Consider the following 26,207-nt stretch of genomic DNA (forward strand, 5'->3'; position numbering starts at 1 on the left):
AGAAGGAAAAATCTTCTATAGCCCCATCAGATTGGAAAGAGAAGTCCATGGAAAGAATCACAGTAAAGAGGGATGGGCTACCTCTGTGAATATGGGAAAGCCAAATCTTTGGGTCTCAATATTCTCATCTTTGAAATTGAGAAATAAGGTTTATACTATATAATATAGGTTTATACTATATACCCACTAATTTTATAGACCTAGTTAGTATAAATTTATACTACTATTGTCTGGATCAAAAAGAATAGTTCATGTAAAGTGCATTGTAAATTTAAATATACTTAAGTAATAATAAGGTCAAAAAAAAAAGGGGGGGGGGGCTGGGGAGACAACCAGGACTTATGAGCTTTGAAAACTGTGAGAATTGGTTGGCAAACCATATCCCATTAAAGGAGATTCCGAGTTCAAAGTACCTTATGTTAATTAATTATTGTGATTAAAAAAAGAGAAAAAGCATATTCTATAAATCTGTCTAGGAGCAAGATGAAAACATTCATTCCGAAGCATTTCTTTTAAATAACATAACTTTGAGGCTTTATTGGCAAAGTTATGATATGCTAATTTGGACTAGAAGTGACAATGACCAGATTTCCATATTTGTGTTGGCCTAAAAAAAGCCACTTGAATTTAGTGACTATTCAAAACTTTATCAACAATTTGAATTTATAGGGTTTGTGAAACTGGGTCAGAATTCTAATGAAAAATGGCTAAAAATGGCCTTAGAAACCATTTGGTCCAACTCATTTTCTAAATCAGCAAACTGTGGCCTGGGATGTTAATTCACTTTTCACTGTCATACTGGAAAGAAGCTTCAGAGATTTGAACCCCAGGCCTCTCACTCCAGGCTCTGTCTGTATTCAGCTTCTAATCAGGGCTGGATTCTGAAATGTCAATGGGCATGAGTTTAGCATTCAGCTCTCCAGATGCAGAAATAATAAGGGAACACACTAATAATTACCTTGGGCCACCTCCCTTTATATTGTTCCAAATTCAAAGAAACAGAACAGGGACAGTGAGTTCTAGGAAGTGACTTGGATTTCTGTAATGATTGGTCTTAATTCAAGGTTTTTTTTTGTTTTTTTTCTCCTAACCATTAAAAAATAAAAAAACTCAAACTAATCTCAAATCATCAACATAATGCACATCTTGTTTGTTTATCTCAGCATGTGATTTGATAATGATCTTGATTAAGTGGTAGAGAATCCTGTCTTGGGTGTGGTCAATGAGGCATTCTGTAAATCTAGATCTATACTTTGGAAGCAAAGTTCCCTTCAATAACAGTTTCCTTGGGAAGCTATCTCTGTATGTGTATGTGAATTTGGATTTGTGTGCATGGATAGATGTAGGAATGTATTTTTGAGTCTATATGTACGTATGACAGTATGAATATGTGTATATAATGGTATAAATAAGTATAATGGTGTAAATAATGGTATAAATGTATTGATTTATGTGTACATGACTCTCTATGTGTATATATATGTGGGGAATGGTAGGGCTTCTTTAAAGCTTCCTTAAAGCTCAGAAATTCTCTTGCTCTTGTGGTTGGGTATTTATTATGAATCAAGTCATAGGATCATTTCCTATCAGTTTATGTATGTTCACCATACAGAAATGCATGCAAATATTTACTGGTTAATTTTACATCAATTTTTAGATTTAGAAAATTAAATCTCAATATTTGGCATTATTTATTATTTTACTAGAATGAGCCTGAAATGAAAAAAACAACAACAGGCAAAAGTGCTGATCTCATCAGGCGTCCATTGGTGGTGATTGTGATAGAGAGAAGGACAGAAAGGAAGACCGATGGAGAACTTTACGCTCCCAAGAACACACCTCTTAGGAGTTGTTCAAGGTCTGAGCCCATGTAAAGGGAGAGCTATACTCTCTGGGCTAATGAGATCTTACCACCTTGGAGTAAGGAGATGTTGTATCTAGACTCCTGTTCCCCCGAGGAATATTGTCAGGGGTAAAAATCACTAAGAGAGGCAACCAAAATGACCAAGAACCCAAAAAGGTCTAGGGGCTGCAGTTCATTTTCCTTGAGGGAAACAAGGTGCAGGATGTCCAAAAAAATTACTGCCTGAGAAACGGGGAGGGATCCCTGCCTCTTAGGCTACCTGCATTAGACTTTCACATTATTTCTTTCTCAATAAATGTTTCTGATCTTTGGACAATTGAAAATACATTTGCGAAGTACCTGTCCCATGCATAACACTGCCCTAAATCATATGTTCCCAGTGCAAACCATACCAGAAAATGCAGACACTCAAGGAATCTTTATTGCATAATGCTGCCCCTGACTGAAACTGTGCTCTCTTGCCAGTAGAAATATTGGTGTGTCAAAGAGAAGGCTAGTTAGCTATAAAGAATCAAGCGGGTTAAAATGGTGGGAGAGTGGTTGAGGCCTGAGGTCAGGAAGAACTTTTGACCAAGCTGTCCCCCTGGAGAAATGAGCTGTCTCTACTTTCTCTAAAGCTAATGGGTTTTTCAAGATCATTTGGATGACCTTTTGTTGGATGTTATGTCAGAAGGTTTTTCAGAGGTGTGAGTTGGGCCAGATGCAACTGGGCTTCCTTAAAGCTCAGAAATTCTCTTACTCCTGTAGTTGGGTATTTATTATGAATCAAGTCATAGGATCATTTTCTATTAGTTTATGTATGTTCACCATACAGAAATGCATGCAAATATTTACTGGTTGATGTTACATCAATTTTTAGATTTAGAAAATTAAATCTCAATATTTGGCATTATTTATTATTTTACTAGAATGAGCCTGAAATGAAAAAACAACAACAACAATAATTACGTATGTCAGAAAAAATCAGTGTCCAATATTGAACACATTGAGTTCATCTGAATTGCTTCCAAGCACCATATGCATCATTCCTCAATGAAACTGTACTTACCTAGGGATCCTACTAGCCCCTGGTGTTTGCAAGACGGTTACTTCCAATACGATCGATGGGGACTCCAAATCGCCTTTTTGGAAGGTCCACTGTTTTTCTGGAAGATATAGGCATTAAAAAGGTGAGTTTAGAAGGGAAATGCAGAGAGCTACCCAGTGAAAGTGGAATCAAAAAATCCAAGATTGAATGCTGGAAGGACTCTCTCTGGGCCATCTTTCCTTGAGGGATTGGACTCACTGAGTGAGGTCCAAAGGGTTAAATTACTTGCCCTCGGGTATACAGGTAGAGTAGTTTTTGTCTTTGAGCCTCTTTGGACACCTTCATTTCCCCAATAACTAATAATTACAGCCTGCGGTCCTTCAGAAATCTGAATGGCTACTAGTCAGGTTGAAAGGGAGCTTGGGAAGACCAGCAGCATTTTGCTGGTTCATTTCAGTAGCTATTTAGTAACGCCAAATTCTCAAAAGTCAATCTAAATCAAAGTGATCCCATACTTTGCTTCCAGAAAGGGAAAGTTCCAATGTTCCCCAAAGGAGAACGTCCATGAGCACCCATAAGAAAGATAGAAAGGAAAGAGAGAGGAAAAGCCAAGGGAGGAGGGGAGCAGGCTTGGTTCTACTCTTCCTCAAGCTCTAGGTGGTTGAAATGTATTGCCCAGAACCAAAGAGCTGACCTAAGACTTAGAAGCAGTGTAAGTCAAGCATGCATCTGATGCAGAATTCCCCTTTATGATTCACCAAAGGTAGGTCATGCAACTTTTGCAAGAGCACTTTCAGTTCTAGAGAACTAATGACTCTTTAAGTTGCATAAACCATTTCCCACTCTTCCCTGGTTCTAGCATCTAGGAAAGTTAGAAGCTTCTTTGTCTTATTAAGTTTCTATGCATCTCACTAAAAGGTCTTCCAATCAATCTTTCTGTCATAGTACCATCTCCCAACATTTCAATATGGTTCCTAACGATTTCTTAAATCTAGTCTTCTCTCAGGTCTGTTTTTTATAAATGTTTCTTCTCTTCTTCTACATTTCCCTTCTTCTTTCCTCTCTTCTTTCTCCCAATATGAAACAACAAGGGGCCTGGTTGAATAAGACTTGGTTGGATTCTGATTGGTTGAGGATTTCAGTCTTTCAATCTACTTATGCCAATATTACTTAGACACAAGTCTAAGTATATGGGATAACATAAAGGGAATGGTGTTCAGCATAAGCTAACTGTCTGTAGCGACATGGGCAGACTTGACTTGTGGGCAGCTTTTGAGGTCTGATAATCAAACTCTCTCCTCTTTCTATTTTTGTGGATGTGTGACACTCTTATGGAATAGGTTGCCTTGACCATCTGTTCAACCTTTACTCCCGCTCTATGTTTTTGACCACCTGTATTAAGTTTTTGATGCATTTCTTATTTGTCTCTCACATAGAGACAGTATGGAAAATCAGAAAAGATGCTGTCTCTGGGGTCAAGTTATGTGGGTTCAAATTTTACCTCTGATGCTTACTACCAATGTGGCCTCCAACAAGTCACTTATATAACCATTCAGGTACTCAGCTTCTTCCTCTATAAAATAGGATGAGGGCTGGACTAGGTTGCCTCTGAAACTCCTTCTGGCTCTTGATATGTGATTCTAGTTGCACTTGCAGTTTTTAATTTTGTTATGATTTGAAGTATCATGTGAAATATGTGAGCCTTTGCCTCCAAAGGTTTTAACTAGTCATTAAATTTTCTTCTGTCCTGTCAAGTTCTTCCAAGAATATGGGGCTATTGGAAGGGAAAGGGATCATGTATGAAGACCCGATCGAAATATGTGAAAACCCTTTGAAACATAAACAGAAGGGACTAGATATCTATGACCTGGACGTGGTAGGCTGTGCTGAATGACTCTCACAGAACTAAACAAGCATGGCTTGGAGCACCATCCCAAATATATGCTGATAGACATACATGGAGACATATACATACACCACCTAACTTCCCTAGATATTGAAAAGTATATGGTAGTGCAGTGCCCTGAGAGTAGCATCAGAGTCAGGAAAACCTGGGGTGACAAACTGTCCCTAGGCACAAACTATTCTGTGAGGAAGGCTAGATTGCTGAACCTGGTTCCCGGCACTCTCTTAGACTTTAAGATACAGAGCTGGTCTGATTTGCCGGGGGAGGAATTTACCTCATTGGGAATTTCTTGTACCAACAAAATCATAGACCCAAACCCGAAATAAAATAAAAATAATTGAAAGATTGTAATGACAAATATAGATTACGAACAAGGGCTTTGAAAAGAGTCTCTAGAAAATGAGAGATGATGAGTTTTTAGTTTTTGCTGAAACAGTCGTGAAGGCATCTGGGAAAATGGGCTCTGGAGGCTTACTTGCTCTGGCTCTTACATGCTGTGACTGCTCAGAAGTCAAAGGGTTCTGCCTATTTTCATCTGGATATTTTCCTAGAATGAAATGTTTTTGGAAAGTTCCCTGTGACTTTGCTCTGTCCTTCTTCCTCTTTTCCTCTCCTCTCCCATCCTGCCTTCGCCTACACCATGGACCTTTTGAGAAAAAAAAAAAAAAAAAAAAACTAAAACAAAAACAAAAAACAGCAGCAATAACAATAGCAGCTCAGGCTTCAGTCTGAGACTTTATCCCAAGCTTAGGGAAGAGAAAAACTTCTCGCTGGCTGTTAGTCCCTCTTGTGACAAAGTAATGGTATGACAAGCCTTCCATGAAGTTGAAACACAACACTGAGGCTCAGCTTTCAAGTATTCCTCAAAAAGAGGATAGAGAGAAATCACCAGGAAAATCAAGAGTAAACATCTGACTTTGGCATCAACTCAGTTTTGACGACTTGAAATTTCTCTCCCAAATATGGCCTTGCCTGGCCCTCACCCAGGAGGCTGCCTTGACTTCTCTCTTAGCTGGAATATTTATTCAGCTGTTCAAGCTTCTAGGAATTCGATTGTCTAAACCCAGAATCTCATCGTAAGAAGGGACTTTGGAGGATGCCTAGCCCAGAAAGGAACCTTAAACAGAATTCCCTAGATAACAACAAAGGGGATCCAGACTTTTTGCAGACCTCCAGGGACAAAGCCTCCCCAAACAGCCTCACTTAATTCTAGCCAGCTAAGGGTTTATCCCAACAGGAGGTTGAAATTGACTTGGTTGCTGTTTCTCTTCCTCTTCTCCCCTCCTTTCACTTCCCCCATTGCTTCTGATTCTATTCCTGGGATCCAAGCAGGACAAGGCCAATTACTCTGTTACATAAAAGGCTTCAAGTATTAACACCTCATTTTATTGGAATTGGCAGATTTTTTTTCTTTCTCTTTCATTCATTCATTTTTTTTTCTTTTTTCTTCCTTCCTCCCTTTCTTCTTTCTTCCTTCTTTTTCTTTCTTTCTTTTCTTTCCTTTCTTTTCTCTTTTTCTTTCCTTTTTATCTTTGTTCTTTCTTTTCCTTTCCTTTCTATCTTTGTTCTTTCCTTTCTTTCCTTTTCTTTCTTCTTTCCCTCCTTCCTTTTTTCCTCTCTCCCTTCCTCTCTTATTTCCTTTCTTTTTTTTTTTTTTCAAATTGAAAATTTGTGGCATTCCTGTATTAGGCAAGTCTACTGGTGCCATTTTTTTCCCAATAGCACCTGTTCATTTTATGTCTCTGTGTCAAATTTTGGCAAATTCTCACAATATTTCAATTTTTTCATTGTTATATTTTTATGATGATCTGTGATCAGTGATCTTGAATATTATTATTTTAATTGGTTTTGGGTGCCACAAACTATACCCATATAAGATGCTGAAATCAATCTATCAATGCAGTGTATATTCTGACTTCTCTGCCAATGATCTTTCTCCCTTTTATCATGCTTCCTTATTCTGAGGCACAATGATATTAGAATAAGGTTAGTCAATAACCCTTAGAAGTGTTCAAGTGAAAGGCACAGTTAATCCATGTGAAAAACTCCATTATTGTCTTAGTATAAGAAATGACCACATTCACTCTGATCTTCAGGAACTGCCATTCTGTTCAGTCAGTAGCAATCAGCATGGAGGCAAGAACCACCACCAGCAAAAAGATTACAATTCGCTCAAGGCTCAGATGATATTTAACCTTTTTTTTTTTTTTTTTTAGCAATAAAATATTAAAAAAAATAAAGTATATACATTAATTCTTTTTAGACATAATACTATCCTCCTTTAGTAGATGACAATCTAGTATCAAATCATTTTTTAATGCCTTGGGAAAGCAAGAAATTTATGTGACTTGTTTTATTGTGACATTTACTTTATTGCGATATTTCATTGTGGGGATCTGGAACCAAACCTATAATATCTCCAATACTTAAATATCTGTCTATACTTAAAGATCCTTATCAATCCCTCACTTCTGCTCCAGCATTCTGTTTTCTAGGCTAAATGTGTCCAGCTAATTCAATCATACTTCCTATGTATAATATGGCATATACCTGAGACACCTCAATATGTTACTTTCTGGCTTATCCAAATCCTTCATAAACTTTTATCTAGATTAAAAGCCATATTATAGTTGGGCTCTGAATCGGACAGTGAACAGGAATGACATTTGTCTCTATGATTCCTCCCTTAGCACAATTTAGATTGTAGCTAATTTTTTTTTTCATCTTGTATCCAACTCATCTTATATTTGGGTAAAGGTCCACCAAAGACCTGACATCTTTTTTCAGTCAAATGGCTACCTTTCCAGGCCAACATTTGTTATTAATGACAACCTTTATAGGTTTTCATGTCTGCAAGAAATCCTAGACCATTTTCCAGAAGTCTGCTATTAGAATTTCTTTTGAAATTTATGATTTTGCAAATATGAGAAACTTAGACTTGAAGGAAGCTCTTGGAATTTCCCAAGTGAATGAAATCTTCCTCAAGACTGGAGGCAGGCCTTCCCCACAAGCTTTCTGTATCTATTCCCCTAATGCTCCTTTGGACCATGTCTATGCTAACTGGAGAAAAGACTCCTAATTCACCACCAGGAGTCACTCTATGATACAAAATGGCTTCAGGATTTAAACAGCAGACAGTTTAGTTGCAAGCTTTTTCCTGTATATGTGGCAAAGTTTATTATATCTTTGGCTCAGCCCAGATTATCAGCTACTCATTATAGCATAGACAACTGGAACTGGACTATGAATGCTCTTTGTATTTTGAAAATCATAACACTGCAATTGAGCATGGTGGATCACAAGAATATTTTCTTTAAGAGAACAGATGCAGACCTACAAGGGACCTTAGAGGCTTGCCAGCCCAAGTCCCCTCATTCTAACTGTGAGCTCAATGAGGCCCAGAGACATTAACTGCTTTGTCCAAGATCCCAGGGAAAGTAAACAGCTGAGTGAGATTTGAATCAAGGACCTTTGACTCCAGAGCCAGTGCTTTAAGATGACTATGAAAAAGCTATTACAATACTTGTTGTGTATCTAATTTATATTTTAATATATTTAACATCTACTGGTCATCCTGACATCCGGGGGAGGGGGTGGGGGGAAGGAGGGGGAAAACTGGAACAAGAGGTTTGGCAATTATCAACGTTGTAAAGTTACCCAAACATATAACCTATAAATAAAAGGCTATTAAAATAATAAAAGAAAATAAAAGAAAAAAAAAGGAAAAAGCTATTATAAGCCATAAACATCTTTTTTTGGAAACCCTTAAAATATCGTCATAACCTTATAAAATAACTGAAAAAAATCATGCTTCCTGAGGATTGGAATGGAATGGTATCTTTTTAGATCCTTAAATGCCTTTCTTCATCAAAGGACAACAGAGTGACTCTGGGTTCTAGGATGCAGCTTTGCCTCATGGTGGGGGAAAGTTTAGCTAAGGGAAAGACAAGGTAGAGATTGACGAGCCCATTTCTCCATGTGTCATGTCAGGAGGGTTTTTTTTTTCCCATGCCATTTAACATTGCTATAAGTGATCTCAAGGGGAACTGTTTCAAAACTTTCATGGGTCAAATGTATTTTGTGTTACTTCAGAAAACAGAACCTGGAACAAGAGGTGGATGTTATAGAAAAGCAGATTTAGTCCAAATGTCAGGAGAAATAACTGATTCCTAACAACTGGAGCTGTCCAAAGTGAAATGGACTCTCTTAGGAGATAGTGGGTTTCTCTATCTTGAAATTATTAAAACAGTTGTTGGTAGCTACCAGGCGGAGATGGTGTGGTGGAGATTCTGGTTCAGGGGTGTGTGTGTGAAGACTAGATGGCTTTGAGCACCTTTCTTTTTCTAATATTGGATGAATCTAGGATTCTGTGAATGTCCTGTTTGGTTTAATCACAAAAATTAAGCAAAACAGCAAAAACAACATAGGTAGAAGCTGTACAGATACATCTCCAATTCTATCATCATTGCTACTATACTTGGAACTCTAACACCAAATTTATCTGTGTCACTTATTACCTTTAAAAATTTAGATCTTTGAGCCTTGTTTACAAAATTAAGAGGGTAGACTACTGCGATCCAGCCTTCCTCTCAATTTTTGATTTATGAGCCTATGATCTCAAGAAAGGTGTCCTGGTTTGGACATGGAGAGCTACTTCAGTGATCCTAGTGTTAGAGATTTGGAGGCTATATATAGGACACTAGACTTTCATTCTAAGGATAACAATCAGGTGGGGGTAGAGGAACATAGATTAGACTCAAAGGAAGTTCTTGGAAATTCCCAAGTGAATGAAATCTTCCTCAAGACTGGAGGCAGGGAAGCTTTCTGTATCCCTTCCCCTAATGCTCCTTTGAACAATATCTTTGCTAACTGGAGAAAAGACTCCTGGTTCACCACCAGGAGTCACTCTATGATACAAAACCTTTGGAAAGCCTCTTCCCTCATCAGCTCTTAGTCTCTGTATCTATAAGATGAGGGAATTTGAATAGCTGACCTTTAAAGTCACTTCTCTTTCTAGGTCTAAGGTCCTAAGATCTAAAGCTATAAAATTCTGAATAATATGAACTCAATACAACTATACATCAAATAACAGCATTTCAGAGGGAAGATAAATCACCCTAAAAACTCTTCAATCCAATTAATATTATTAAGCACCCAGCACAGACTGGTACTGAGCTAAGGTGCTGAGGTTATACAGAAAAGCAAACAATGAATGAATGAAATATCTGTGAAAACAAGTTTTAAATAGGCAAAAATAAGTTGTACTTTTCAGAGACAGAAGTAACTATATGGAATTCATTTACCCTTAAAAGTAATGTGTAAATCATATTTTTCAGGATGACATATTGCTAGTAAATAGAAAGCCAGGATAATGAGAGTTGCCTCAATAACCTTAAAGCAGGCATTCTTTTTTTGGGCTCTATGGATCCCCAAGAAATCTGGCGATAGATTTCAGAAGTTTTGTGAATTTAAATGGAGGAAAATCTTCCTCCCTCTCTCTCCTTCTTTCCCTCTTGCTCTTGTGTCTCTCTTTCTTTTCCCTCCCTCCCTCTTTTTCCTCTTCTCTCTCTCTCTCTCTCTCTCTCTCTCTCTCTCTCTCTCTCTCTTTCTCTGTCTCTCTTTCTCTCTTTCTCTGTCTCTCTCTCTCTCTTTTTCTGCATACACATATATATATATACATACAAATACATATGCATATATAATCTTCAATAGTTTTCAGTTTCCTTTTTAATTATATTGATTTTATTTTATTCACTTAAAAATAAATGGGTTCACAAAATACTGGGGCATAGAGGGCACTCATGGGCTAAGAATTCCTTTAGTCAAGCTTGGCTTTGAGAGAGGGAGAATCTCTTCACTCTGTTTTCAACAGCAAGACATTGAGCTAGCTGGAACTTTGTTCTGATCTTTATCAATTCCATCTAAGGGATATTTAGTTATCTGTAAGATGTACAGGAAAACTGTATCCCCGTAATCTGTCGGACACTAGCAGATGAGTTTATTAATGGGAAGGGCTTAAGGGAGATAATGCTTTGGAAAAGGACAGGCTAACATGCAGTCACTCCTGAAGGCAGTTTTGTGAGAAAATGCTATTGAGTTTCTAAGTCTTTTGGATTTGAATTGTGTAATGATTTCCTGTCGGTAGATGTGTTCAAAGGGGAAAGAGGCAAAAGGTGAAGCAAGTTTTATGCACTTAAAAATAGCTTCAGAGCAAGGTTTGGTTTAAGGGTTCAAGCAGGGCATCCTTCCATGGGATACAGAGAAGAGAAGGTGACCTCATGCATTTAAGTCCAGAAGAAGAGACAACAGAGAGAAGCTAGAACATGGGAAAGATTTACTGTTTATGTGCATGTACATGGTTACTTGTGTGTGTATGTTTGTCTGCCTATTTGAGTCTGTGTACTTATGTGTGTATGTATGTTTATGCTGTCACATGTACGTGGATGTGCAAGCTTGCATCTGTGTGCTTATGTGTACATGTGTGTTTGTGTCTGCATGTGGGTTTTCCTTATGAGATCTCAGCTTGATATCCTTGACCCCCCCTTTTTTTTTTTTTACCCTGGCAAGGTTTCTTGTCCAGATGTCCATTCATTCTCCAATTTTGCATCTCTTTGGGACCTAAACCATCATCCTTCTAAGACTGTTTTGAAATAATATTGCTTGAATATTAAACAGATGTTAAAGGTTACCTAGAGACCATTGCAAAGATTTAAGAGATGAGTGTTGTCTGTAGGATTTAAATATAGAGAGATCTCAAATATTGACTTCTTCCCAATGAATATCAGGAAAGTGGAGGATGATATATATATATATATATATATATATTTATCGCATAGGATAAGATGAGGATGATCCATGATCAACAGTGATGGATGGAGAAGTCATATCAGAAAGATGTCGGCTTCTTTAATGGAGTGTTTTATACAGATATATTTATAAATAAGTGTGTGTGTGTGTGTGTGTGTGCGTGCGTGCCTGTGTGAATTCTAGGTAAACATAGAGAAATACAGCAAAATGAATAGATTAAAGATAGTAGACAGATGGAGGGGTGGATGGATCTTTATGTGGATAATTACATAAGTAGAAAGAATAGATAAGATAAATTACTGAGATTGGAGTCTGGAGAGCTTGGGTTCAAATCTTCTCTCTGATATATTGTAGCTGTGTGACCTCAGGCAAGTAAGTTACGGATCAATAAGTCACTGAATCTCCATGTGCTTCATGGGATTCCTTAAATTTTAGATCCTAAAACATGGTTGCAATCTGTATAGAGAAACAGAGTTCCCAAATTAAGAGTTTACTGTGGTTAAAACCGTTCATTTCCATATGTATTATTGTATTCTATGATTGTTACAACATAATAATTATTATGTTACAAGAACATTGTTAAATTATAGCAGTAGGAGAATGTCTGATGAATCTCTTCTGAAAAAGTTTGAGGAGGATATGGATGGAGTTGGACGGGCTGGATAGACATGGGTGAGCTGAGATGAAGAAGAGTAGAGAGCACTTGAACATAGGAATCCCTGGACCCAATTTCATACTTGCTTACTCTGTGATTCTTACCAAGTTATTAATCTTCTTGTGTCTCAGTGTCCTCATTTGTAAAATGACTCGTGGACTGGATGGCCCGTAAGGTCCTGCCATCTCTGAATCAATGATGTTCTGCTTTTCTGCAGTACTGGGAAGTGTAGACACATGGGTGAGTCCACAGTGCCAGTGGAATTCTAGCCTTGCATTTCCATATTAAAACCCTTGGTATTTTTAAGAACGGACAAATGGAGCCTTTGGCAAAGCTTCAAAAAGATTATATATGTAATGGAGAGTCCATTATTTTCTGATCATTTTTTACAAATATTACTATTTAATTGTTTGACTGTAAACATAATATGAAGGATGATTGGGGTGAAGAAGGGAGTGTAATGGAGAGTCCATTATTTCTTTTTATTCTAACAAACATTGCTATTTTAATTGTTTAACTGTAAACATAGTATAAAGCATGATTAGAGTGAAGAAGGGAGTGTAATGGAGAGTCCATTTTTTTATTACAAATATTGCTATTTTAATTGTTTAACTATAAACATACTATGGAGGATGTTGGAGTCGAAGGGGGATTCTTTGTGCTATAAATGAGCAACTGTGACTCTGGCTATTTAAATACCCAATCATTCCACTTATTTATGGAGCTTCATTCCCCCAGGAATAGAAAGGAACTTGAAAGTTTCTGAAATGTTATACTAAACTAATACATAAATAATATTTCGATCTGTTACAATTTTAGTTTGTCTTTTGTTGGGATAAAAGGATGCAGGAAATGTTTATTTTTTCCCCTTTAAGAAAGTTCTAGCCTTTAATACATGACTATGTGTAAATTTCCATGGAAAGAAATCTCAGAAATATAATATTTTCCATGAATAAACAGAATTGTTCCTTCCTTTCATTAAACTCAGAAACAGGTGGAAAAAATAATCTTGTTTGAGATACATCTTCCTCACCTCTGTCTTTGCTGTCCAGACCTTTGAACTTTGGCCACAATGAGAATATTTTACACTTGGAAAACAGTTTTTTTTTTCAGAAAGACCCCACAATGGATAAAAGAATGTGAATTCCAACTGTTATCAAATGAATTAAGTTGAAGTTGCCTTAACTGAAGGGAACTGGAATGACTGTGAACATGTCTGCTCACTCCAACTTCAACCAATTTTTTATCACATGAATTTTCCATGTTAACTCATTTCTCCTAAGTATTGGGGGACAAAAAGGGGCTCACGTTCTGTAATTGGTGAGCTATGTTGGAAATGCTGAGAAGTGAAATATGCTGGAGAAATTACAGGGATTTCCAATTCATTTCAACTCCACAATGACTGATCCAGCCTTAGCCAGTGCTAAGCTGTCAACACACATGAAAGATACCAAGACAAATCAGTCCCTGCTCTAAAGCAACGTCCTTCTTAATATATGCTGATTGGTTGATTCTAGGAAGGAGAATCAAGGAGTAAATAAATGAAAAATATGCATGCAAAAGAAATGCAAGCTACAATTACTTTTGGGGATGGGGCACTTGGGAACTATTGCACAGATTCTGAAAGTCCTCTTGGGGGGAGACTTGAGCTCAGCAATGATTTGGGGGAGAAAGGGAGAACTACATGGAACAATGCATAATGAAACAGAAGGGAGAAAGGTTGTGAATCCTAAGTCTGGATCTTAGTTCTGTAACTTGGGTTGAAGTTCTGGAGCTTTAATTTCCTTGTCTTGAAAATATAGATAATAAGGGCAGCTAGGTGGCACAGGGAATAGAGCACCAGCCCTGAAGTCAGGAGGATTTGAGTTCAAATCTAGCCTCAAACACTTAATACTTTCTAGCTGTGTGACCCTAGACAAGTCATTTAACCCCAATGACCTCAGCAAAAACAAACAAACAAACAAATAAATAAAATGTAGATGATAAGTTCAGCTTGGAGCAGCCAGAGGGTACCATAATGTACAGAGAGCTGGCTCAGAGACCAATTTATTAAGTTAGAATCCAACCTCAGACACTTCCTAGCTGAATGACTCTGGCCACGTCACCCAACCCTATTTGTCTAACTTTTCCTTATCTGTGCAATGAGCTGACAAAGGAAATGGCAAACACTGTAGTATCTTTGCCAAGAGAACCCCTAATAGGGCCATCATGTCAGACACAACTAAAAAGCAACTCAACGCCAATAACTATTCTAGTACTTAGACCAGAGGGTTGTTGTAAGGAGAAAAATGTTATACACTGAATACATGCTACTGGAGTCAGATTCCCGCATTTAACTTCTTCTTTTATCATTTAGAGCCTGTGTGACATTGGACAGTCATGTAATTATCCCTTGTCCTCAGTTTCCCCATCTGTAAAATGAGAGGTTGAGCAAATTGTTCCCTGTTGTCCCTTCTCACTCTGGATCTTACATTAAGCATCAGATTCTGTTACAGTGTCAGATTTAGGTCTCACATCACATATCACACACCAAGAAGCCGAGGCCGAGAGAGATCACAAAAAGATGACATCAGTAGTGAAGCAGCAGAGCTACAACCTAAGATTCTTTTCTACTTCACCATTTTTTTTTTTTTGGCTACTTGACTTGATACATGGAGAAAATCTAATGATGATCCCAATTTTCTTGTACATGAAATGGCAATTGAAAAACAAAGAAGACAAGGATCAGCTCTATAGATTGCTGTCAAGGAGGAAAAGAAGAATCTTATTCAATTGTGTGCAGATTATGGAAGCATATTTTTTCTAGTTTACATATAATTGCCACATGTAAAACTGACTGAAGACTTTTGAGACAGAAAATAAAATCAAGTCTCGGCCATGAAGGTGTTTCATCTATATCACCCTCCGTCCTACGTATACCTTGTACCTTTCCACACTGGTTCCCCTTGCCAAGAATGCACCCTATCATCATACTGATGAGGACATTGAGGCTCCGCTCAACCGGCACCAGCCAGGGAAGTCCTTCCTGATTCCCTTAGATGATGGTTTTTTTTCTCCCTACAAACATTAGTTGTATTTTTCTGTGAGAGACAGTGTAGCTTAATGAAATGAAAACACTTTGAAGGCAGGATCTAGCTTTGATTTGGTCTTTTATCCCCAGTGCCCACCCAGTGTCTGTACCGTGTTTGTTGAATTGAATGTCCAGGTGATGGGGGATGAGAGACAAGATTTCAGAGATGATGACAGCACTTTTGAAGCTCCAGGATTCCCACCAAAACCTTTACTCCTGGTGTTTTGTGTATGCATTTAAGGGGTCCAACAGAATTAGTTTCGGAATTAAATATAGGAATATGGAGTTAAGGACTGGTGGGTTTGGTATAACACCATGTGTCTAACAGGTATGTGGTCTATATGTTTCTAACATGTTTATGGTTCATATTCTCTGACAGATGTGTGCTCCATATGTCTCTAATGTGCATGGGATTCATATTCTTTACAGACCTATGATCCATATAGTATTGTAAAAGTTCTGATCATAAATAGAAAATAAGGGCACAAGGCTTGTTTTAAATCCTCAAGGGCACAGGGACAATTCTGAAAAGGACAATTCTGCCCACCCAAATTCTTTCTTCTGTGCCAGAAAATCTAGAAAGTATTTTGCCATTGCAGTAAAGATCCTGGCTTCTTGGGATCCCCAATTTTTTAATACTAATTTTTTTTAAGGATAATAGAAAATGATGTAATGCATTTTAGTAAGGGAACTTCACCATTTAATGGATCCCTAAGAAAAGCAGGACGCCTCCTACCATAGTCATTCATTCCTGATTACTGGCCGTGAACCTAACTTTCTTTTGGGCTCCTAGATCTAGAATGACTCCCCACTCCCTGGGTCTTCTGTTTTCAGCACAGTCCTATTTACGCCATGGATCACATGATTTGTGCATCATTTGTATTCAGTTGCTGACAGATTTCCATTCAAGAAGCTGCTGTGTCTGGGGGAGATGCTATTTCACATAACATTAGGCATCTCCCAGAGCAGAAAGTAGCTTATACCCTATATTTCAAGAGTAGCTTCACACAGGAGAGAGTTATTAATAGATGAAAGAATAATTGAGATTCCCTCTAGCTCTTTGCCTCCAGACCCTCAGTTCACCTTCCAATAAATAACCCGTGCATTAGGAATTATTTAAAGGGGGTCAGAGCTAAGATTTGAACTGAGATTTATCTTGATTAAAGGTTCATGATATTACTTCTAATACAACTTCACTTCTGTCAAATTCAGCTCTCTTTCTCCCTCTCTCCTTCCTTTTCTCCTTCCTTTCTTCCCTCTCTGCTTTCTTCCCTTTTTCTCTTTTTATGTCTATCTCTATCTGTCTGTGTCTATCTCTCTGTGTGTCTCTCTGTATTTTTCTGTTTCTGTGTCTCTATTTCTGTGTCTCTCTCCATATTTCTGTCTCTGTCTGTATGTCTCTCTCTCATTACTTTTTTTATTGAAGCTTCTGGTAAAACTCAACTAGATAATCAGAGGTAGATTTACCTGAGATTTAAGCCCTTTGTTGTTCTTACTCTTCCTATTACTAGAAATGGGTATTAGATATGCTTATATTAGGAAGTTATTAACAATCAAAAAAAGGCTAAACAAATTCCTTGAGGTTTGAATAGAGTCAACTTTTCAGAGGTTTAGATTCAGAAGCAGCTGTGTCCACCTTTTACTTCAGATCTCTTACTTTTTTGTGAAGAACTTTGGCTCAGAGAATTGCACAGGTAGGAAGTAGTAGACTGGTATCATCTGTATCCTTCCCACTACACCTCCATCTTTATTATATTTTTCTCTGGATCTTAGCACAGGGAACACCTTTTTAGAATGACCAAATCAAAGCCAAGAATAATGATCCTCAGTTGTCAAGAGTCGATGATTGTCACACTAGAGATGATGATTCAGGGGAAAAAAATGAGCTGACGACGTGGACAGTTTTAGAATGATGTTCAGTGGGGATTGAAGAAGGCAGGATGTTCTGAAAATGATCCTTCCTATAGTCAGTTAACTAAAGTTTCAGTGTGCTAAATTCTAGAGCTACTATAATCATGTGTATGTATGTGTGTATACATGCACATGTCTGTGTGCACATGTGTGTGCTTGTGTCTACATGTATGTGTGCATGCATGTGTCCCTGTGTGTACACATGAACAGGCCCGAAGTCATAGTTAACATTATGCTGAAACAAATAAACCATGGGATAAATAGTTGTCACCTCTTGTGCTTCCCTTCATTCCCCGCCAATGGGTTGATCCTTGGGACTCTCCAGCTGTGGTGGAGTCCCCAAGAGTTAATGAGACCTTCCCCAGGATTAGTGGGTTCCTACCTTCCTCCTCAGATTCCTGGAAGAGAGCTTGCTGTCACCCACATTGGGAGAACATGACTTGATGATAAGACTATCCCTTCTATTCCTTCCACAGAGCTTCTCACACTTCAGAACTTAGAGTTGAAGAAGAGACAGCTTCTCTTGACCTATGGTTGCGTTCACTTACCTCTGTTTGCCTTTGACGTTGAAGGATCCGGCTGAAAGTCTGTCCAGTGGAGCCCCAAAGACAGGGAAACTCCTTTTCTTCTTGGTCTCAATCACGTCATTTTCCAGGGAGACCAGCTCATCGAGGAACAGGAGTTTCTGAGTCAGTTCAGTGGCAGATTTCTCTTCAGTGTTTTCAATGTGGGATTGTGCGTTCTCAGCTATGGAGTTAATAGCCTGCTGGAGAAAGGAAGGACATTATCATTGTTACCGATGCTAACTGAAAAAGTCTGGAGATTTGGTGCCCTCCTCATGCTTCTGTTTTACTTGCACATTGAGGGTCATTTACAGATGTTTTATGATCCAAGAAGAAGACAGTTGTTTTGGAGATTAAAAGTGATTTCAAATAGGAATATAGGGGCTGTTCAAAGAATGCAGCTATGAACATGATCAGTTATGGAGTTAAAATTCTAAAAAACTCATTGAACTGGGTGACCTTGTTAGCAATCACCTTAGGGCCCACTGACTTTTCTGTGAAAAATCTTCAATCTTAAAGATCCTAAACTTCTAACAAATTTTAGTCATTCAGAAAACAAGTTATTCTCCATTCACTTACAAATTTCTGTCCCTAAAAGTAGATTGAAACTTAGGAAATCCTTAAATAAGGAAGGTCTGGCTATGAATCCTGACTCTCCCATTTGCTACCTATGTGATCTTGGTCAAATCTCATTTCTGTTCTTGGAGCCTTGGCTTTAACAACTCTTGATCAAAAGTGTTTTATTCCGTAAATTAAAATAAAACATAATAAAGTATTGGTCCAAATGCCCTTCAAGGATCCTTTCAGATTGAGATCACTAATGATGATACTAAGTAATAATAGACATGGGTAGATTTTTACTAATTTTAATATATTTAAATAAATTTACACATTCTATTTAAAGAAATATTTTTAGAAAAAAAATACTGAAGGGATTGTAGTTGATTATGGGATTGTCTTTGAAAGTATTAAAAAGGAAAGCCCTTAGTCTGAGTTTGCTGAATTGCCTGATTCTGCTAATAATAATGCCATTCTCCCAGCCATTCAGACATAGGGCTGTTTCTTTTCTCAGGTACTGAGTCCATCTTTCACCATTTAACCTGTCCAGGTGTTTCCAGTCCCTTTCATGTTCCTTTCTTGGGAAGGATCAAATAACAACACAAATGTGTTATCTTGGAGAGATAGTACGTGGAAAGGCAATCATCATAGCACTAATTGGTTTTGATCAGATTGGAAGAGTGGGAAGTCTAAAAGGAGTGGAAAACTAGAAGTGGGTTTTTATATTATTTTCTTCATTTCCATAAGAGGCAAAGCTTAGATGGATTGACAGCAAAGAGTCCCAGTTCCCTGCTTCCTTTATGTGATATCACCAAGACATGATAGAGTAGAAATACCCTACATCCTTTGTGAAAGTCACAAAATATTTATTCCTTGAAACTAAATAGAAGAAATGGAAAAGAATGTGATAATAACAATCAGAAGAAAGCTATTCTCTGGAAGTGGAGAAAAATCAGTCTCTTTTAATACCTGCCAGAAAGTAATCTAAGGGCTCAACATTGAGAGCAATGGAACATTGATCTTAAGAAGACACAGGGTACTGCTATGATCTTTTTGGTGACCCCATCTACTGTCAGATGACTCTTGCATGTGAACAAAGGGGCCAACAGACCTAGAAATCAAAGAAATACAATAATTGAAACTGATTTACATGGATGAGGTGATCCATGGCTTGAACTTTTTACTTTGTTCAAGGCAGCCACCAACCCAGACAGCCGTAGTTCTTCTACCATCACCCAAAAGGTCTTAGAAGAGGCTATATGTAGATTGGTTTTTCTTTAGTCAAATTCACTGCTTATTAAAAAGGATTTTTTTCTAGTGGTTTATGTCTCCTATTTAACTCACTTAAACATATATTTATTAAGTGCCTACTATATGCAAGACACTGGACTTTATTCTGAGGGAAAATGATGGAAACCCCAGAACTTCTCTAAGTGCTTCTCTCCTTTAGGTTTAACTCAGATGTGAGCACAAGGAGCTATAATCTGAGTTAGCATATGCACCTTTTATTGTTTTTCTCTCTATTTTGCCTCAATATTCAAATGACCAAATTGTAATGAGATTACAAACTGAAGTAGTGCCCATTTGAGCTTGTTATTTTCTGTTTCATAATAGGAAAACAAGAGGAAAATTAGCCAAAATAATGCAATATTTTGTTTGAACTTTTGTCACCAGGCATTCATTCTGCTGGTGAATTCAGCATAGAGTTCACATTTGGGCTGAAATTCCTTTTCAAGAAAAGCAAAGATAAAGCACTCCTAGATCATTTCCATTACCTCTGGTGCTGCCTCAACCCCGGGGCCTTTGCCAGTGCTCCATTGCATCAGGAAAATGGCCAGGATCAAGTGAGTGGCCACAAATCTCCAGTCCAGCATCTGGAAAATAGAATACAGGGCATCAATAGCCTAAATTTAAAACATGGCTAAATTACAATGGCAAAACCAAGACTAGTGGAAAACTTCTCAACAACTTCCATCCCATTCTATTCCATTCAATTTAAAAGTGTGATTCTCTGAATGCAGGGACAGACGGCAGCATCTCAATGATTTCATTGGTTTTCTAGAACTGCCATGGCCACCAATATCACCCTTTGCACAAAGGCATCCATTAGAGAATGAGTCATCGAAGACAGGAAAGGAATATTCCCATTGGCTTTTTTATCCCTTCTTAGGAGAAAAAGCCAATGGGAATATCCCATAGGGGCGTGACCTATACTGCAGAATTGTCCCAGTGCTACCATTTTTGTGATGTAACTCTGAAGCTTTGTGATCTTGGTAAGAATAGTCAGAGATGATACTTCTATAGTATAGAACTCAGCAATTCCAGGACATGTTTATTTCATGAGCATGCACGTGAGTAGGACCTTCATAAAGTAAAAACACTTATAAGAATGAGCAAACTCCAAACCAAAAATCCTTTGTCATGATCTAAAGAGAAAGTACTTCCTTTGGAGTTAGAGGATTCAGATCTCACATTATACTTGTCACTTAGTTGACTGTACTCCCTAGGCCTCATATAAAATAAGTTGGCCATTCTCAATCAGCTCTTTGCTCCAAGTCTATGATCTATGATCTGTTATTATAGCTCACAGAATAAACTTATCACTTTCCATTTCTATTAGGGAATACGATAAAAAAGAATGTTTCAGAACTTTGGTTGTGAAATTGCTTTCCTCCAGCTTCATATTAACAAAGAATTGACATTCTTTAGTATCACAGTAGTCAGTTGAGGTAGGTTGACACAGAGTTCCAATAGTTCCCCTGATTTTCCATAAGCTTGGGGAAAAAATAATCAATTATCTCTCCAAATGGAAAAAAAAAAAGAAAAGGGAATATTCTGTTATCTAATCAAAATGACAGCTAAAAACTGTGGAAAGTATTCATATCTAATCCATTCCTATCTTGTTCTTCTTCATTAATTTTCTTTGCTATAAAAAAGAAATATTACAATCATGATACATGTAACTTTTCTTATCTATGCCCACTTCTTTCATTTTCCATTCACCAGTATGTCAAATTGAAAGATCATCAAGCAGGAAAAATTATGTCAAATTGAAGAGAAGATTGGGGGTAAAGTCATACTTCAAATAGCACCTTGGCATATCCATTACAAGATATGTGACTGCAGGAAAATCTCTTGAACTATGAGACACTGTTTCTTTACCTGTAAAATGTGCAAGATGATACCCTTAGTACCACCTGATGTGTTTGGAGGCTCAGAAATAGTAGCAAGTGTTCACGAGCTCCATGTATATGTCATATATGGATCTTTTTGATATTAAAAAGTACCAAAGCTTGAATTTTTTCCAAAATCTTTTCCTAAATGGCTTATTTCTATGTCTTCCTTGTTCCTTAGCTCTCTTCCTGCCCATGAAACCCTGTGGGTTGCACTGGACCCTGAAGGCTTGTTGTCCTGATGTCCGCCTCCATCATATCGATGTTAATTCCTACATCCGTGTGCAGTGAAAAGTTACAGTGTCACACCTTGGCAATAACCACATCCTGATTACTTGGGGATGTGGGTATAAAAACAAATGGTCAATTTGAAAACATGTACTTCTGTGGTCTAATAACATGCTGGTCACCTTTAATCTAAAAGTCCCAAGTTCCTAAATTTAGTACTGGAAAGACTAATACAAATAAACACTCTGGCACCTGCCACACAAGACACATTTTGATGAACCTGTGAAACCTGAACCCTACAAAATTAGAAACACAGGAAATGACAGGGAGAGAGCGAGGAGGCTCTCCCAGTTTAGCCCTCCTCTAGTGGGCAAAAATAACTCATGACTTTGAAATCTACTTATGATCAAGCACAGTGCTTGTCACATAGTTCCTACATGGTAAATATTTGCTGATTGATGGTTTGATTGATTGCAAGATAGCACTGAATAGCCTTCTGAGTTAGTCAATAAAATTATTTTAAAAATATTTGGAGAAGCGAAATCTCTGGCTAAAAAGAATCTTTGAGTTGGAAGGGAAGTCACGATGTGTTTAGTACAACCCATACTTTGCTAAGGATAACTTCCTTAATATAAAAAAGTATAATAAGCAAATCATTCAACAAATAGGTCATCAGAATTTGTTTTGAGATCTCCAGGGAAAGGGAATCCATCATCCCATAGGAGGTACCATTCCACTTTGGGATAACTCAAAATGTTAGGAATATTTATAAATATAATCAGAGATTTGCTTTGTGACTTTCACTTACTATTGCTTTCCTCCCTTCTCTTTATTTGGAAGATGAATCCTATACTATGTGTAATCAATTAGTAGTGATTTCAATTAGTAGTGCCCTGTATAGAGAAAATCCTGTAACAATTGAATGGCATGGCATTTAAATGACTTACAATGCTGAAAAATGAATTATTTTATATAATGGGTAACTAATTTGAAGAGGAAAATTAAAGCTATCTCAACCAAAACATACTATTTATAAGGTAGATATGGATATGCTCCAGCTGAACCTCCTTTTCTTCTATTTACTGCTGTTAAAAGCATACATTGACTGATTGATTCAACACTGCACAGGAGGACACCTACATTTTAGCTTTTTTCTTTCACTTCCAATATAACCAGTCAAGTCACAAAATCCATGGAAATTTAAAAATGGAACTTCATATGCCAGCCTCCCTCACAGGATGGTGAGAAGATGAATGAAATTGTTTCTGTGGGAGTAAGAGCATTTAATTGACATGACTATTTTAAGCAATGTTTGTAATATGTTTTAAGGCTCTCTGGGAGTAAAATGCCATAAAATTTAAAAATATATAGGATTTGCCCAAATATAGGCCACTTTCAAATATTGACCACACCCTTAAATGTGATACCTCTGAAAGGAGATATATATATGGATATATACACTAAAAAATAACCCTAATTATAAGCCACATTCAGAGTTTATACAAACCAGATCTGGGGGAGAAAATAGAGCCTTTCTTCAACTAATATAATATTTTCCTTTTCCATTACAGAGTTTGGACCACTCTACAGAATGGAATATTTCCGATTTCACTATTGGGAGCAGATTGCTCTCGATCCCTTCCGTTTCATCTCATTCTTGTACTACAGTAGTAGATTTCCTACTTGACCTCTGATTGTAATTTCTGTTTTTCCAAGGCATGTGCCACATAGCTACTAAAGTCATCTTCTGAAGTCACAGGGGTGAAAATGTCAGTCTTTCCTCTAAAACCTTCAATGACTCTCCCATCTCTAAGAGGACATGCACATTCTAAACTTGACATTTAAAGCTCTAACCAATATATGGCTTACCCACATTTGGGAGTAATTTTTTTCTCGTATTATCTGCCCATGTCAAAATGATCTCCAAGCTATTACTTGCATATAACATTTCAACCTCATCTTTGTGCCTTTGCTGAAATGATCCTTTATGCTCTAATGCCTTTTTTCTCCTTACTTTGACCTCCTTAACTTCCTAGTTTCCTTTATACCACAATTGAGGTATCATAACTTATTTAAGTCATTTCTGATTCTTCATACCAGTGGTTAACAACTTTTCTCTTGCATTAATTTGTATTTAGTTTGTATTTTCTGAAAAAAAAAGATATAGTTTTCCTGATAGTAGGAAGTGGAATCCTTGAGAATACATCTTCTTCCATTTTAGTTTCTCTTCCCTTAGGACTACATTCTTGGGCTAGAGGAATAGACTTCCTACTTGACGTCCCTGATTGCAATTTCCATAATGGTCATAAATAAAGGTTTTATGAATCGATATCTATCTCTATTTAGATTACATTCACACACACACACACACACACACACACACACACACATACCTGTGTATGTGTACCTTCCTTTATTTTATCAAGTCTAAATTTTACACAAAAGTTTAGTTGTCAGAGGAATTTGAAATATAGGAGATTTTTCTAGATAAAGTAGAAAAATATATCTGACTAAAACTACCTTGCTCCAGTTAATACTAGTATTATTACCAATGCTATGACAACTACCATCACAGCCTCTGGTCTGGTCACACACTGTACATAATGTTGGTGGGATTAAAACTCAGGTCTTTTGCCTTCAACCTCTGAGCTCCTTATGCAATTTCTCCTCCATTCAAAGGTAATGGCACAAACTCCTTTTCACTGCTTATTTAAAACCTCTGAAGGGAAAGGAGACTCATCAAAAGGTCAAGTAAGGATTATTTTCCCCAATCTCTGACTTTATTGAAAATGTCATCTAGTACTTGATGGTCTATAATGAGGCAATCTCAAGCTAAGGGAATGTGATGAGATATTAATTAAACAGGTTGTTGGAAACTTAGCTCCAACTAAGATGGTGCTTTCAAATATAGAAAAATCTGATGCAGATACCAATAAGTTCTTTATTATATCTGTTGCAATGAATTTGGAGGTAGTACTGCAAATATGAGGTCAGTCCATGCCAGTAGCTTAAAGGAAACTTGGGAAATAGGGCAAGTCTAACTGTAGCATCTCTCTTGTCTCTCTCTTTCTTTTCCTTTTTTTTTTGGGGGGGATACTTTGCAATGCCACCAATCTATTCAGATAACCAATTATTCTCAGTATATCAAATCATACATGAGTAACAATATATTATTCCTCCCCTTTTTCAAGGTAACTAGTCAGCAAATCTGGGAAATTATTCAAAAAAATTTACTGATATTTTAGTGGAATCTTTGATAAAATATGTACACTATTCTAGTAGTGAAAGAGAAGAAATAGTATATCTTAAAATATTTAGAACTGGTTAAATAGCAGAAATCAAAGAACAGTGGTCAATGTTTAATGCCAACATGGTTGTAAGTCTCAAGGGAAGTGCCCCAGGGATCTTTATTTATAATTTTTATTTATATTTTTATAATTTTTAAATAATATTTATTAACATTTCTATGCTGTTTAATAATTTTATTAATGACTCATATGAAGAGATATATGGTATGCATATCAAATATGCAGATGACCCAAAACCGGGAGAAATGGTAGGATTCCAAGCTTAAGCTTAAGAATTGGGATAGAATTACTGAGATGAATTCTAAAAGCATTAATTGTAAATATATAATATGGGCTCAAAAATCAATATTAACAAGAACTGGTTAAATAGCAGAAATCAAAGAACAGTGGTCAATGTTTAATGCCAACATGGTTGTAAGTCTCAAGGGAAGTGCCCCAGGGATCTTTATTTATAATTTTTATTTATATTTTTATAATTTTTAAATAATATTTATTAACATTTCTATGCTGTTTAATAATTTTATTAATGACTCATATGAAGAGATATATGGTATGCATATCAAATATGCAGATGACCCAAAACCGGGAGAAATGGTAGGATTCCAAGCTTAAGCTTAAGAATTGGGATAGAATTACTGAGATGAATTCTAAAAGCATTAATTGTAAATATATAATATGGGCTCAAAAATCAATATTAACAAGAAGCAATAGTTTGAAAAACAAAGGGATAGGAATGAGAGGTAGAGTGAAAGGAATGCAAATTTAGTGTGAATAATGAATGTGAGCTAGAAGCCAAAAAAGCTACTGTGGTCTTGAGCTCGATGAAGATCAGATGCATTTCCAATAACAAGCAAGTGAGAATCAATCTATAATATGCCTTAGTTCTGATATGACTATAATTTTTTTTTCAACTGTGGATGCTAGTCTTCCTCTAGGAAGAATTAACATAATACATGATTTGTGATGATGTGTCAAATGGGATGAAGCTTCCAAGTGGACCATATTCACTTTCCCATAATAGTTCTATTAAAGGGTCCATCATCCTCTCCCCTTCCTTGGGGTTTTTGAAACTCATGTTCCATCCTGAATAGTTCAGAGAAAATTCCTCAGTTAAGATTCAGTACATTTCTACTCCAG

General features: G+C 37.0%; 1 protein-coding gene across 1 annotated transcript in view; it reads right to left on the bottom strand.

Annotated features, from left to right (window-relative positions):
• Positions 1-26,207, bottom strand: part of OSTN (osteocrin) — a 34,778-nt gene that overhangs the window by 1,852 nt on the left and 6,719 nt on the right. Inside the window, exons 2-4 of the mRNA XM_012546684.2 lie at positions 20,137-20,235; positions 17,789-18,006; positions 2,913-3,009 (exon numbers count right to left, since the gene is read on the bottom strand). Coding sequence (XP_012402138.1) covers positions 2,925-3,009; positions 17,789-18,006; positions 20,137-20,235 — 402 coding nt within the window. The 3' untranslated portion in view covers positions 2,913-2,924. The remainder of the gene's footprint in view (positions 1-2,912; positions 3,010-17,788; positions 18,007-20,136; positions 20,236-26,207) is intronic.

Source organism: Sarcophilus harrisii, chromosome 3 (assembly GCF_902635505.1).
Source record: "Sarcophilus harrisii chromosome 3, mSarHar1.11, whole genome shotgun sequence".
Lineage (NCBI taxonomy): Eukaryota > Metazoa > Chordata > Mammalia > Dasyuromorphia > Dasyuridae > Sarcophilus > Sarcophilus harrisii.